We start from the raw sequence: 17,000 nt of genomic DNA, 5'->3' as shown, positions 1-17,000 counted from the left end.
TTATTTCCTTTTTTATTTTCATTTTATTCTCTTTGAATTATTTTTCCTCTGTTTTTTGTTCTTTTATATGATTTTGGTGCTCTTCTGCACAATCTTTATTCTATTTATTCATTTCTCTCATTCAGTGGTAGATGGTCCCTTTATTGTCCCTGGGAGAGAGTCTCTGAGTGCGTTTGATGGACCGAGAGGGTCCTAGGGCTGCCAGCGATCTATGTTGCTGCATACATGTTCCCTCGCACTTGCGTGCGGGGGGTACATGACTGCGTGCACACTATGCGGCACTTGACTCCGATTTTCGGGGCGAGGTGACGCATTGATTGTGCTGACAGCCTATAAAAGAGTGATTGACCTCTTTGAGTGTGGGACTGGGACACTTTCCTACCATTGTACAGATCCCTAACAGGGACGAACTAGATAGTTTATAAAAATTTCTTTTTGTTTGTTTGGTTACCATCTAATCTATATAGATTACGGAGGCTTCATTCCCTTGTTCAAGATGGCTCTGTTGGACTCATGGGGATGTGCGCATGCGTACTGTGACGCTGCGCTCGTCTCCTTGGGTACTGCAATGCCTTCAGCCGATTGGTTGAGTTACGTGGACAAACACTCATTGAACTGGTTACGCAGGCGCAGTCTGCACTACCCCACGCTAACTACTGTAATGGCGTTTACTATGTGTTCGTCCGGTGAGTGTTTACTCCCCCCCACCTTTTTAATTTTTATTATTTTCTACACATGGTTATCACTTGTCTAAATCAGATGCGATTAAGCGTCTATCTTAATCTTTTGTGCACTGTATGATATATGAGTGTTTTTTTTGATTATGTATACAATTTTGATATATTGTGTGATTAATTTTTTTGTTTGAATATTTTATATGCACTTTGAGTATGCACTATGATGCACTTTATTCACTAATTGTTATTTACTCTTTCTGGTATCTGGTGTGATTGATACCCTTATATAAATGTGGTTAACACTATTGATATACTGCTTGAGAAAGGTCAGGTTGAGCTGACTGAAACGTCGCTGCTGTTTTGACACCTGTTATGGAATAAAATTTTCACTTTTTTGGAATTGGTGCTGTGGACAAGATCTCTAATTGCCTACCTGGCTATCTTGCTAGCTACCCACCTATGTTGCTCATAACCAACCTTGCTACCTACCTAGCTATCTACCTAGCAACCTAACTACCTACATGTATGGCTATCTACTTAGCTAGCTAACAATCTACCTAGACACTTAACAAGCTATCTAGCTAACAACCAACCTAGCTATGAACATACCTAGCTACTGACATAGTTGCAACCTACCCATGTAGCTAGTTACCTACCTATCTAGCGAGCTAACAACCTACCTACTATCAGACGTATTTATCTACTGAGGGGGTCTATGGTGGGGGACAGGCCTACTTAATGGGGGACCTACTATCCTTATTATGAGAGGGCATTGACTGGAAAAATGGAGTTAAACATGTTTTTCCTGCAGATGCTAAAGAGACGGTTTTTACCTGAAAGAAGTTGACATGTCAGTCTGATCCAGATGCACAAGAAAAGGAAAGAGGACATCGCTGATCAGAAATTATGTTACCTGTGAGTCCCTAGATGTAACTATCATCCCCTATATGGTATACAGATCCTTTGTACAGCTGGTATCTACCTTTATATGATCCTGGATACAATTACTTATATGGTATACAGGTCCTGCAACAAAGTCCAAGACCACAGCACCAAAAATTATAAACTGATATGTGCAAAAGAGCTGTAGTTTATTGGTTCCCCAAAAGTTTTTTTTAAGGAACCAAGAAATAATAGCTCTTTTTTCCAACTTTGATGCTGTGGTCTTGGACTTTCTTGCATGTTTGGTATCCGGATTGGCTATCTGGATTACTACGGGGACAATGGATTTATCTAGTGCTGTCTTATCTGTTTATGTATGTGTGCATGCAAGCAAGAGTGTATTTTTGTGTGTGTGTATATATATACATATATATATATACGCACGTGTGCGGCGTGAGTTTGTGCTTTAGGGTGCACACCCTAATGCAATAGGCTGCGCACGCCTATGATGAGGGCAGAAAAATGCGCTACAATAGTGGAAGGGGTACCTTGATAGTAAAGTGCCTTGTACCACCAGACTCATCATTTAGCTACACAGAACACAATCATGCCTCCTTTTAAAGAGGTTATTTGGGGTTGATACCATATCCTTTAATTGGTGGAAGTCCAACTTTCTGCAGCTGTAATGGGATTAAAATTTTTACAATAGGTTCCCTACTTTAATGACTAAAATATGCATTTGAGGTGCTTCCGGTGTAACCCACTGCAAATTCCTAAGTGAATGTTTAAATAAGACAATAATAATATTCCAAATACAATATGCATTAATATGCAATAAGGGGTATTCCAGGAAAAAACTTTTTTTTTTTTTATATCAACTGGCTCCAGAAAGTTAAGCAGATTTGTAAATTACTTCTATTAAAAAATCTTAATATTTTCAATAATTATCAGCTGCTGAAGTTGAGTTGTTGTTTTCTGTCTGGCAACAGTGCTCTCTGCTGACATCTCTACTTGTCTCGGGAACTGCACAGAGTAGAAGAGGTTTGCTATGGGGATTTGCTTCCCGAGACAGGTGTCATCAGAGAGCACTTAGACGGCAAAGACCAACTCAACTTCAACAGCTCATTAGAGCTGAAAGGATTTTTTTTTTGTAGAAGTAATTTACAAATCTGTTTAACTTTCTGGAGCCAGTTGATATATATAAACCCCTTTAATACCAGAACAAAGTAATTGGAATTTGATTTTTTTCCCGTTTCTTCTCCTTTAACTTAAACTGCTATGATGACTTCTACAGGACACAACTCATCTCTGCAGTTTTCACAGCCCAAATGCCTTTGCACCTCTTAGTATCACACACAGTGCCCCCCTTTATAATAAATGCTACATACTGTGTCCCTGAGTATAAATGTGCTACACACTGCTCCCCTGAAAACTATAGTGCTACATAGTTTCCCCATAATAATTCATTAATTCTAAATTACCTTGCAATATGTTTTGGAGTATGAGAGAAAGCCAGAGTACCTGAAGGAAACACACACAAACATGGGTAGAGCATACAAACTCATGCAAATGTGGCCCCCATGACTCCAGTGAAACACAGCAATCATGTTAAAGGAGAGGTCTCATGTAGGACAATTTATTTCCTATACAAAGGATAGGGGGTAAGTGTCTGATCGTAGGGGAATCTGGCCGCTGGGATCCCTGTGGTCTCCTGTACGGTGCCCTCGCGTACCGAGCGGGGATCGGCACACGCCCTCCATTATCTCTATGGGATAACCAGAGATACACAAGTACAGTGCTCATCCATCTCCGGCTCTCCCATACAGGTAAATGAAGGGTTCATGCCAACCCCATCTCTGTGTGTGAGGAGAGCCAGGGTGCTATGCAGGAGCTTGCAGGTCGCAATCGGAACCCCCACGATCAGACACAAGGGATAATGGATAAATTGTCCTACATGAGAATTATCTTTCAACCAATGAGCCAAGCTGCTATAATACTGCTACACACTATGCTCCCTGAAATTAGTACCACAATCTGTGCCCCCCCCCCCCTTAATATAATACTACCAAACATTGTGAACCTAAACAAAATTAAAAGTGCTCTCAAATATAATAGTAAATGTAGAAACTTTAAGTGAATGGGACTAAGCTGTCATACCAGGCATAACTGCTACTTAACCCCTTCCCGCAGAATGTCATATATAAACGCCGGGTTGTGCAGTGCGTTCGCGCATCCCGGCGTTTATATATGCCATTCAGTTAACCCGGCGATGCGCAGCATCGCACGGGTTAACTGGCAGAAGTCCCGCTGTTTCCAGCAGGGGACAACTTCTGCTTCACCCCCAGGACCATCCATTGATGGTCCTGGTCAGCGATCACTGTGATTGGTCCCTGTGGACCAATCACAGTGATCTGGGGTGAAAGTTCAGATCCCCCGCACTGCCCGCCCCTGGAAGTCGGGCAGAACGGGGGACGATGGCTGCGGGGGCTTGCGGGGACCTGCGGCATAGGGGGGGAACACCAGGGGACCGGCGGACTTACCTGGCGGGACCGAGGAGCAGCGCGGGACCGGCCACGTGGAGGAGCAGCGACGGGACCGGCAGGTAAGTACATGGTCCTCAGAAGCAGCAGTGAAGATCTTCACTGCTGCTTCTAGGAGTCTGAAAACTACAACTCCCAGCATGCCTAGACAGCCTTTGGCTGTCTGGGCATGCTGGGAGTTGTATTTTTGCAACATCTGGAGGGCCCCAGTTTGGAGACCATTGTATAATGGTCTCCAATCTGTGCTCTTCCAGCTGTTGCAAAACTACAACTCCCAGCATGCACTGACTGTCCAGGCATGCTGGGAGTTTTAGTTCAGCAACATCTGGCCCTTCAGATGTTGCCGAACTACAACTCCCAGCATGCCCTTCAGCTGTCTGGGCATGCTGGGATTTGTAGTTTTGCAACAACTGGAGACACACTGGTTGGGAAACATTGTTTCTAACTCAGTGTTTCCTAACCAGTGTGCCTCCAGCTGTTGCAAAACTATAATTCCCAGCATGCACTAACAGACCATACATGCTGGGAGTTGTAGTTTTGCAACATCTGGAGGGCCCCAGTTTGGAGACCATTGTATAATGGTCTCCAATCTGTGCTCTTCCAGCTGTTGCAAAACTACAACTCCCAGTATGCACTGACTGTCCAGGCATGCTGGGAGTTTTAGTTCAGCAACATCTGGCCCTTCAGATGTTGCCGAACTACAACTCCCAGCATGCCCTTCAGCTGTCTGGGCATGCTGGGAGTTGTAGTTTTGCAACAACTGGAGACACACTGGTTGGGAAACATTGTTTCTAACTCAGTGTTTCCTAACCTGTGTGCCTCCAGCTGTTGCAAAACTATAATTCCCAGCATGCACTAACAGACCATGCATGCTGGGAGTTGTAGTTTTGCAACATCTGGAGGGCCCCAGTTTGGAGACCATTGTATAATGGTCTCCAATCTGTGCTCTTCCAGCTGTTGCAAAACTACAACTCCCAGTATGCACTGACTGTCCAGGCATGCTGGGAGTTTTAGTTCAGCAACATCTGGCCCTTCAGATGTTGCCGAACTACAACTCCCAGCATGCCCTTCAGCTGTCTGGGCATGCTGGGAGTTGTAGTTTTGCAACAACTGGAGACACACTGGTTGGGAAACATTGTCTGTTTCTAACTCAGTGTTTCCTTACCTGTGTGCCTCCAGCTGTTGCAAAACTATAACTCCCAGCATGCAATAACAGACCATGCATGCTGGGAGTTGTGGTTTTGCAACAGCTGGTGCACCCCCCCCCCCCCCCCCTGTGAATGTACAGGGTACATTCACATGGGCGAGGCTTTTACAGTGGGTTTCTCGCATCTTGAGATGCAGCAAATTTTGCGCTGGGAAACTCGCTGTAATCCCCCGCCCGTGCGACTGTACCCTAAAAACACTACACTACACTAACACAAAATAAAATAAAAAGTTAAAAACACTACATATACACATACCCCTACACAGCCCCCCTCCCCCAATAAGAACGTCCGGTACGCCACTGTTTCCAAAGCAGAGCCTCCAGCTGTTGAAAAACAACAACTCCCAGTATTGCCGGACAGCCGTTGACTGTCCACGCATGCTGGGAGTTTTACAACAGCTGGAGGCACCCTGTTTAGGAATCACTGGCGTAGAATACCCCTATGTCCACCCCTATGCAAATCCCTAATTTAGGCCTCAAATGCACATGGCGCTCTCACTTTGGAGCCCTGTCGTATTTCAAGGCAACGGTTTAGGGCGACATATGGGGTATCGCCGTACTCGGGAGAAATTACGTTATAAGGTTTGGGGGGCTTTTTCTTCTTTAACCCTTCATGAAAAGGAAATGTTGGGGTCTACACCAGAATGTTAGTGTAAAAAAATTTAATTTTTTACACTAACATGCTGATGTTGCCCTATACTTTACATTTTCACAAGAGGTAAAAGGGAAAAAAGCCCCCCAAAATTTGTAACGCAATTTCTCCCGACTACAGAGAGTGCTCTGGGGGCGCACAACAAGGCCCAGAAGGGAGAGCGCACCATGTACATTTGAGGTGATTTGCACAGGGGTGGCTGATTGTTACAGCGGTTTTGACAAACGCAAAAAAAACAAAACCCCACATGTGACCCCATTTCGGAAACTACACCCCTCACGGAATGTAATGAGGGGTGCAGTGAGAATTTACCCCCCACAGGTGTCTGATGGATCTTTGGAACAGTGGTCCGTGAAAATGAAAACTTGTACAGCCCACTGTTCCAAAGATCTATCAGACACCAGTGGGGGGGCAAATGCTCACTGTACCCCTTGTTACGTTCCTAAAGGGGTCTCGTTTCCAAAATGGTATGCCATGTGTTTTTTTTTGCTGTTCTGGCACCAGAGGGGCTTCCTAAATGCGATATGCCCCCCGAGCAAAATTTGCTCTCAAAAAGCCAAATATGACTCCTTCTCTTCTGAGCATTGTAGTTCGCCCATAGTGCACTTCAGGTCAACTTATGGGGTACCTCCATACTCAGAAGAGAAGGGGTTACAAATATTGGGGGGTATTTCCTGCTATTAACCCTTGCAAAAATGTGAAATTTGGGGGGAAACACACAATTTAGTGGAAATTTTTTTTTTTTTTTTACATATGCAAAAGTCGTGAAACACCTGTGGGGTAATAAGGCTTACTTTATTCCTTATTACATTCCTCAAGGGGTCTAGTTTCCAAAATGGTATGCCATGTGTTTTTTTTTTGCTGTTCTGGCACCATAGGGGCTTCCTAAATGAGACATGCCCCCCGAGCAAAATTTGCTCTCAAAAAGCCAAATATGACTCCTTCTCTTCTGAGCATTGTAGTTCGCCCATAGTGCACTTCAGGTTAACTTATGGGGTACCTCCATACTCAGAAGAGAAGGGGTTACAAATATTGGGGGGTATTTCCTGCTATTAACCCTTGGAAAAATGTGAAATTTGGGGGGAAACACACATTTTAGTGAAAAAAAATAAAAAATTTTTACATATGCAAAGGTCGTGAAACACCTGTGGGGTATTAAGGCTCACTTTATTCCTTGTTATGTTCCTCAAGGGGTCTAGTTTCCAAAATGGTATGGCATGTGAGGGTTTTTTGCTGTTCTGGCACCATAGGGGCTTCCTAAATGCAACATGCCCCCCAAAAACCATTTCAGAAAAACGTACTCTCCAAAATCCCCTTGTCGCTCTTTCCCTTCTGAGCCCTCTACTGCGCCCGCCGAACACTTTACATAGACATATGAGGTATGTGCTTAGTCGAGAGAAATTGGGCTACAAATATAAGTATACATTTTCTCCTTTTACCCCTTGTAAAAATTCAAAAATTGGGTCTACAAGAACATGCGAGTGTAAAAAATGAAGATTGTGAATTTTCTCCTTCACTTTGCTTCTATTCCTGTGAAACACCTAAAGGGTTAAAATGATGACTGAATGTCATTTTGAATACTTTGGGGGGTGCAGTTTTTATAATGGGGTCTTTTGTAGGGTATTTCTAATATGAAGACCCTTCAAATCCACTTCAAACCTGAACTGGTCCCTGAAAAATAGTGAGTTTGAAAATTTTGTGAAAAATTGGAAAATTGCTGCTGAACTTTGAAGCCCTCTGGTGTCTTCCAAAAGTAAAAACTCGTCACTTTTATGATGCAGACATAACGTAGACATATTGTATATGTGAATAAAATTTTTTTTTATTTGTAATATACATTTTCCTTACAAGCAGAGAGCTTCAAAGTTAGAAAAATGCAAAATTTTCAAATTTTTCATCAAATTTTAGGATTTTTCACAAGGAAAGGATGCAAGTTACCATAAAATTTTACCACTAAGTTAAAGTAGAATATGTCACGAAAAAACAATCTCGGAATCAGAATGATAACTAAAAGCATTCCAGAGTTATTAATGTTTAAAGTGACAGTGGTCAGATGTGCAAAAAACGCTCTGGTCCTTAAGGCCAAAATGGGCTTGGTCCTGAAGGGGTTAAAGTATGGAGGTGCGCCTGGTAAACATAGCAGCAGCAAGATGTTGAGACTTAAACCAACACTGATCTAGTATTGATAATCTCTCCTAAGGATAGGAAATCAAAACCCTAACAAGCTTCACCTCCCTGAAAACCACTTTTTTGCATTGTACATTGTGCTGTCATTACTGAACATAGGCCATCTACAATAAGGATTTATAGGTTATTTTTGCATTTACAAAACCTGTCATTGATAAGACACATTATGATGTCAGATATATGTCCCCTTTGGGTCAGCCTGACTTTCTTCACATCATCTATTTTTGTAACCTGCTCTTTAAGCAGTAAAAGACATGAAGTTGAAGGAACTGTTTCATTGTTGTTTTTCTTTAGCAGATGGTTATATTACACCAGGATTCCCATAAGGTCTGGGTCAATTCAGCAATGCAGTAGTTAACTCCCTTAGGTCATCTCCACTGAAAACCTGTAATCTACCTGTCAATGATCCATCTATGATAGGGCAGGAAGGGTCACTGGATTTTTACACATAGATCCTTTAAGACTGGAGCATGCAGCACAATCTGTGCAATCTTTGGCTTGAGTTGAGCCAGGAAAAGCTGCCTTGAAGGCACTGGTGACACGAGAGGTTCCTTGGCTGGGTCTGACGTATCTCCTTCCTCTTGTGTTCTGTATAAAGAATCTGAGCTTGTAGCAAACATCCCAGCACCAGACAGCAGAGGACAGGCAGGATCTCCTGCACACTGGCCATATACTGCCTCTCTATCAGCCCAGTGTATAGTGTCAGCATTCAGCCTCAAGGCCAGGGGGGTGGCAGCTGGAAAGAGAAAACTTTGTTGAGAGCTACAGGGGGAAAAGTTTTGGAGCTGCAGTGTGTGTGATCTCTGCTCCATACAACACCTGCAGGCAGAGACACAAGCAAGTCTGGATCATGAGCTCTGTGAACAGCTCCAGTCTATAGGACCTTCCTGCTGTGACCACTGGTATCCCAGGGATTACTGCATGCTGAGCCCTTGATATTTATGGACCTCTTCCCTGCTGACTCTGTATGATCATCACTTGTCATCATGCTCACCCTGCACTCTGTGGCTCTGGCTATTATCTTGTTCCAAGGATTCCAGTGCAACTCAGGTAAGAAGAGGCAGAGACCATCAGCTCCAGTGCATGTGGCTGTGAAATGTGTGGATTGGTTATAGAGGTTTCACTGCAAGTGTCAGGTGTGGGATTGGTTACATCATTTGTACATAGATCACAGTGTCCACAGGACCAGCAGCAGGGAATATACACAGCACTCTGGATGGGAAATTGGGACATAAGAACTTCTAGTTGGTTTTATTTATACAACCAAAGAATAAGTTGGCCAGCACTATTATTTCCAAACTATTGTAAAAACCTGGCTCCTGTTGCTGGTTTTATTTATAGATATTTATTTTGTTATTTATCTTCTATGTCCCTAATATTGACACATTCTGATAAAATATATGTTTTCCTCATGAATTACTGAATGTTTTTCAATGTATCATGAAGGAAACCCCCCCCCCCCCCAAAAAAAAAAAAAAAAAAAAATACAGGTGGTAGTTATCAAATTTCTGAGAATTACATGAGAATCACTCATAGAAAACCTCAGGGGCTGAAAGCTGCTGTAGACATTGGTTGGGAATTTTACATTTCCAACACAGTGTAAAAGTGTTTAGAGTAGTGATTCCCAACCATGGTGCCTCCAGATGTTGCAAAACTACAATTCCCAGCATGCCTGGACAGCCAAAGGCTGTCCAGGCATGCTGGGAGTTGTAGTTTTGCAACATCTTGGAGGCACCTTGGTTGGGAAACACTGGTTTCGAGCACTGTTTCCCAACCAGGGTGCATCCAGCTGTTGCAAAACTACAACTCCCAGCATGCTTTCTGGGCATGCTGGGAGTTGTAGTTTTGCAACAGCTGGAGGTACCCTGGTTGGGAAACACTGGTTTAGGGTAAGGAGACAAGGGACCATATCCAATCACTGTTTAATTTTACTCTGTAATAACCAGAATATATGACGGAATCTATCAGATTGGATATTACAGAAATATCACAATTCCAGGGTCATAGGTGGGCTTTTCTTCACCCCAGGAAAAAGATTCAGTTTGCTGCTGTAACCCTGTATCAAAGATTCTGTCACATCTCACTAAATGAACAAGTTTAGAACACTTTCAGCACATAGGCCAGTGTTTCCCAACCAGTGTACCTCCAGGTGTTTCAAAACTACAACTCCCAGCATGCCTGGACAGCCCACAGCTGTCCAGGCAAGCTGGGAGTTGTAGTTTTGCAACATCTGGAGGCACCCTGGTTGGGAAACACTGACATAGACTGAATGTAGCTATAGCCGCCCCCTTGACCTGACAGGGGGCAAGAGAAGGTTTTCTTGGCCTCCGCTGGGCTGGGATGCAGCAGCATACCTTTTTTTTATTGGATAGCAAAGTGCAGACAAGTGGATTACACATTGGTTAGATTGTGTTACATTTACTGACCCGATTGCAGCCTTATTGTAAGATTATACTCTATTGTACTACATGCATGGCTAAACTTAGTACAACTGTGACTAAAATTGGGATGCTGTTCTTTTCTCATAGCTCTTAAGCGCTGTCTGGATACTTTCCCAATGGTAATAGCCAAAGAGCTCTCCAATGTTACGTCATTCTATGTGTTTTCTTTATGAACAATGCTATTTCAGATATGTAGTAATATAATTGTTTGGCTGGGCTATAGATTTGTTCTCCTTATTTTCAGATATGTTTCCAATTAGTGTTACAATGTCCCACAACAATTTTCACATCAATTCGTAAAAACCTACCAGCAGATGGCGCTTCGCTCCCCTTCAAGCGTCAAGTTTAATCATCTTTAGTGAAATAGGTGACAACTTTGAATTTTTTTTTGATAGGCCCATAATACCTGCTATTTCTTACATGTATATATTTAATGACTGAATTGGATAAATGTTTCATTTGTCAATTCTGTCTTATCTAACCATTTGACCCAAAAAATTACCATCATGTGAAAATATTAATTTTAGGATAATGATACAAGCTTCCCTTTATTTTCCTAACCTAACTCCCAGGGATCTCATCTCGGTGACCACGTTGTCAACACAATATATGATAGAAAACTAATTATATAAATAGACAAACCTTTACAGTCTTCCAGGGGTCCAAATAAATAACATTTCTTACTGTTTTCTAAGCACGGACCTAAATATATAGACAATGTAGAGTGTTGCATCAGGTGTACTGAAGTGGTGGCAGCTCTCTAAAGAGGGTTGAGGCCCTTTTTCTTTCTGATCAGTGAGGATCTTGAGAGTTGGTAAACATAGGCTAGTCGAACGTAGCAGACATAGGTCCATTAGGGACAGTAATAGTGAATGCTAATAATTGGCAGCCATGTGGTAATGTGTTTATGACATTTATATTCACAATTTACTACCCAAAAAACTTTAATGATATCAACCTCAACCGACCCCATAAATCCTAGTGTAAATCACCCTGTTGTAATGGACTAATAGATCCAACATTTTTACAATGTCATCTCAGCCTCATTTTCTGTCTTATTAGGCAGGAACTCCTATAATTATTATAATCAATCATTTAAATTGTTATGTTTTAAAAAGCAAAGTACTACATATCTATTTCATGCACCAAAGGAATTGGTTCTATCCCAAAAATTTGACTGTATACTTATAACTGCATCATTAAGCTGAGGTATAGATAGGTATTCTCTCACCCATAGAGTCAGTTTGCTGCCCTTGCCCTGTATCTAAATGTCAGAGTGGCTTGGTGGCATTGTAGAGGTTCAAGCTGGGGCACATCATACCCTATCTGAACTCCCAACTACACACTTCTCATAACCTAATAAGCCATCATTGAGGTCTAATACATTATTTACAAATCAACCCAATGGTTCCAAAGCCAGCTTCAGATAGGGTTGTCTTCTGCTAGATTTTTGGGGCCCCTGAATGTTGAGAATATTATTGTGTTGGAGCTTATGTCAACCAGCTATTCATCTTTAACTCTAGTGAGGCAGTCCACAGTGGTGATCAGATTGAAAATGTGGATATTACTGTTTAAAAAAGAGATTTGTTGTGTTTCAGAGGTAGCCTAATAATCAAAACTTTGCATTTAAAGGGGTACTCCGCTGGAAAAAAAAAAAGTTTAAATCAACTGGTACCAGAAAGTTAAACAGATTTGTAAATTACGTCTATTTAAAAATCTTAATCATTCCAGTACTTATCAGTTCTTATATGCTCCACAGGAAGTTCTTTTCTTTTTGAATTTCCTTTCTGTCTGACCACAGTGCTCTCGGCTGACCTCTCTGTCCATTTTAGGAATTGTTCAGAGTAGGAGCAAATCCCCATAGCAAACCTATCCTGCTCTGGACAGCTTCTGACATGGACAGAGGTGTCAGCAGAGAGCACTGTGGTCAGACAGAAAAGAAATTCAAAAAGACAAGAACTTCCTGTGGATCATACAGCAGTTGATAAGTACTGGAAGGATTAAGATTTTTTAATAGAAGTAATTTACAAATTGGTGTGTGTGCTCTGGCGTTCCTGCCGGTCTCCTGCTATCTTGTGTTCATGTCCACGGTTCTTTTGTAATAAAGCATCGGTGCACTACTGACGGTTGAGTGCGGTTTTCTTCTACTGCTTCGATTGCATAGCGATTTGTGCCTTTCCTTACCAGCACCCCGTTTTGCATCACCAGTGATCTCTCTGCACTCCTAACACACGGATCCAATCTTACCATTGCATACCCTTTGTTCGCCAGTGCTGTGCCGGACATTCATTTATGTATCTACATGCTTTGAATCACTTACAAATCTGTTTACCTTTCTGGCACCAGTTGATTTAAAAAAAAAAATGTTTTACAGTGGAGTACCCCTTTAAGGATGGATTTCAGGCTATGCACATTGAAAAATCATAGGATGTTGCAGTATCTTGTAATACCTTTTTATTGGACTAACAGTTTTTTGTAAAGACAAGCTTTCGTGATTCCTCCCTTTATCAAGTCAAAAGCATTTCTGAGCACGCAAGAAGAAAACACTCCAAACTACTATGGCGATACACAGAGAGCGGCTGTATGACACTTCTGTCATATGCTTCTACTAGATACATTTCCCCTCTCATGAGGGGGCAAAACAACAGCAGCGGTCCCTGCAGCGTGGTAGCACATACAGACCTTTTATACTATAAGATTTTTAGAGGAAAAGACTGGAATTTAGATTTTCTGTCAGTATCTTGCCCTTTTATCATATTGATCTCACATACAAGGAAGCAGGTAAAGTAATATAAGTATTCCCTATTGTAAGAATAGGTCTACCCCAACACACCACAGTGATAAACTGACAAAACAATGTTCAAGCAGAAGTCTGTATAGGTATCCATCTTGGGCTGCTATGTATAATGCTTATGTATAGCTAAACACTTCTCACCCTGTAGATGTCATCACCTAATTCCCTGATAGTATCACGAGTGTGAAAAACCCTGGTCTACAGTGATATGAAGACCCGATGACATTTATTCCCATCAAAGGTGAATGTTTCAAGAGTTGCACACAGAAGACAGGGAGAATTACTGATGTCTAGAACTGTAGCATTGAAAGGTTTGATCTATTGCCTTGAATTTCCATGTAGAGGTACAAGAATGAAGGCTTAAGGTCAAGCCCGAGAGCAAGAAGAGTATGCACTTATAAATCAGCTTGGAATAGACCAGACAACAGTGCCTAGGTGGGCTAAACTCTTCTGTCTAAGTTTAAGCTTATTTATTGGCTAAAGTTATAAGTGGGTAATGTGTTAAATAGCCTGGATACTCTTTAAACCTTTCAAAGAGCAGGTCAAGTGTCTATTCTGGACTTCCAGACTGTTACCTGCTTGGGTAATGGCTGGAGTACTTTTTTCTGGTTGAGTATGGTCACCAGAGAAGCATTGAAGATATGGTTGATATGGAGCACATTAAGCAGTACATAATATGTTTGTTCTTATTACTAATTTAACAAGAGTTTATCTCCTACTTACTGATTTGATGCTCATTTGTTTTCCGTTGACCTTTCAGACAAAAACACAAATGGAAAACCCTATTAGTCAAAATGGTCTCTCACAGTTATCAAGTATTGAGTTTAGATCAGGGGTGACCCAGTGGTCTGACCACCAACTGTTAGACATAGATGGCATCTCCTGTCAATATACCAACCATTATGATGGATTGTCTCATAAGTAACCCTTTACTGAATTATAAATCATGGATTTTTATCTCCATTTTTTCATAACTCTTACAATGTATGTGTTACAAATTATTGAAATTTAGTCAATTACTGTTTACAGGAAAGTATTTTGTTTCGTTATAACAGAGATCATATCTGGAAGGCATTCAAAGAACAAAGTAGCTTCACATCTGGAGTCTAAAAAACTAGAACTGCAAAGACTAATAACTTGCTGTGACCTCAGCAACCAAGGAGCATGCTATATACAAGCAATCTCCTAAACTTTTACAGAAGTGTTTTTAAATGATATAAGGAAAACGATCAAATAAAGGGAATCTCCTCCTTTGGATTCACTTTCTGCACACATAACCACAAACAGATGAGGGAATTAGAGCAAATAAGTTATGCTAACCTATTTGTGTTGTGCTTTTAAGTGGACTTGTCAGCAGGTTTTTAAGTATAAAGTATACGGCTGTATATTAGTTAATTGACCCCTCCGGTGCTGAGATATCAAAGTTTAAAAAGATATGCAAACAAGACTTTGGAGTCTATGGGCATTTCATCAGCTGCTAGAGCCCAGCACAGTTCTGCCCCTTCACCAGATAGTCAGTCCCTACTGTAGGCTGTTTATTTCTATACCCCCTGCTTGATAGATGTTAGGCTGTAGTGTGAGCCCCACCTCTCCCCTGTAATCTAGCAGCCAAGGTAAATGCCTAGTGGGCTCTACAGCCTAAAGTGCATTGGATTTTACACAATAATATCTCGACCCTGGGGGCTAATGAGAGGTATGTACACATTCAAAGTCAAAAGCTCTATACATCCATGCCCTTTTTTATATTCTAAAAACCTGAAACAACCTTGGAGGTTTGTACAGGGAGTCCAACAGGGATGATTCTTCCTAGTCAGACCAGTTATACTCCATAGTGGAGTCCAATTGGTTTCACCATAAATCAGAACCAAGGAACGGTTTGATTTTTCTCTTTTCAATCCCTTCCTTTGAATACAGTCTAAGGGTACGTTCACACGTGCAGATTTTCAGCGTATTTTACGCTGCAGATCTGCTGGTGAAGACCCGCTCTATGCTGGCTTTACATGTGCCTGCTCATACAATACAATACGCCGCTACCTGCAGGCACACTGCGATGTGCGAGTCGCAGTATACTTGCATATCGCGGGAGCTCTCTGCCTAGCTCAGAGCAGGGCTGCAGTCCTCCAGTATTGGGTCCCATCTCCTAATCATTAAATTCAGGTGTTTTTTATTAAGTCACACTTTTGTATTAGGCTAGGGCTATACAGCTACTTTGGTCTTGAGATACAAAGAATTGTGTTGCATGTGACATATCACACAGCACAACTGTGACCTTATTAGACCTTATTACAGCTGTTCTCCTTATGTGGTTAATGTTCAAATCTGTTAGAACTTTTTTATCAGACCAATTTCCATCCAGTCAGACCAAAATCAATCTAAATTTGTGTGTGTAAATGGAGCGTTGATCTACCAGAATACTGGTTCTTAAAAATATATGTGCTTATATAATCAACATCTGACAGAAAACTCTATTATAGGGAATAATCTGCTTCTGTAAACCCTTGTTTTCCCCAACACTTTCCATTGTTTACCTGCTGATCCCTGTCCCTCGATCCATACTGTATGTGTTACCACTTTAAAGAAATCCTGAAACACCAGCTGCCCTTCTTTAGTTGTGCTGAAGATATATATATATATATATATATATATATATAGTGTAAAGTTTTATTATAAGGTATCAAGATTAACATACACTGCTCAAAAAAATAAAGGGAACAATAATATAACATGTCCTAGATCTGAATGAATTAACTAATCGTATTAAATACTTTTGTCTTTACATAGTTGAATGTGCTGACAACAAAATCACACAAAAATTATCAATGGAAATCAAATGTATCAACCCATGGAGGTCTGGATATGGAGTCAAAATCAAAGTGGAAAACCACACTACAGGCTGATCCAACTTTGATGAAATGTCCTTAAAACAAGTCAAAATGAGGCTCAGTAGTGTGTGTGGCCTCCACGTGCCCGTATGACCTCCCTACAATGCCTGGGCAGGCTCCTGGACAGTCTGTGGTGCAATATTGGTGGATGGAGCGAGACATGGTGTTCCAGATGTGCTCAATCAGATTCAGGTCTGGGGAAGGGGCGGGCCAGTCCATAGCATCAATGCCTTCCTCTTGCAGAAACTGCTGACACACTCCAGCCAATGAGGTCTAGCATTGTCTTGCATTAGGAGGAACCCATCTCTGTACCTTATGGCAGTCAGGCTATCTCTGGCAAGCTCATGGAGGGCTGTGCGGCCCCCCAAAGAAATGCCACCCCACACCATTACTGATCCACCACCAAACCGGTCATGTTGGAGGTTGTTGCAGGCAGCAAAACGTTCTCCAAGGCATCTCCAGACTCTGTCACGTCTGTCACATGTGCTCAGTGTGAACCTGCTTTCATATGCAAAGAGCACAGGGTGCCAGTGGCGAATTTTCAAATCTTGGTGTTCTCTGGCAAATGCCAAACATCCTGCACAGTTTTGGGCTGTAAGCACAACCCCCACCTGTGGACGTCCGGCCCTCACACCACCCTCATGGAGTCTGTTTCTGACCGTTTGAGTGGACACATGCACATTTGTGGCCTGCTGGAGGTCATTTTGCCGGGCTGTGGCAGTGCTCCTCCTGCTCCTC

General features: G+C 41.9%; 1 protein-coding gene across 1 annotated transcript in view; it reads left to right on the top strand.

Moving 5' to 3' along the window:
• Positions 1-8,740: 8,740 nt before the first annotated feature.
• Positions 8,741-17,000, top strand: part of LOC130290908 (vascular endothelial growth factor receptor kdr-like) — a 264,735-nt gene continuing 256,475 nt past the window's right edge. Inside the window, exon 1 of the mRNA XM_056539116.1 lies at positions 8,741-9,195. Within this exon, the coding sequence (XP_056395091.1) occupies positions 9,132-9,195 (64 nt within the window). The 5' untranslated portion in view covers positions 8,741-9,131. The remainder of the gene's footprint in view (positions 9,196-17,000) is intronic.

The sequence above is a fragment of the Hyla sarda genome, chromosome 9, assembly GCF_029499605.1.
Source record: "Hyla sarda isolate aHylSar1 chromosome 9, aHylSar1.hap1, whole genome shotgun sequence".
Classification (NCBI taxonomy): Eukaryota; Metazoa; Chordata; class Amphibia; order Anura; family Hylidae; genus Hyla; species Hyla sarda.
Note: the sequence above shows the minus strand (reverse complement) of the source record. Positions and strands in the feature narration are given on the sequence as shown.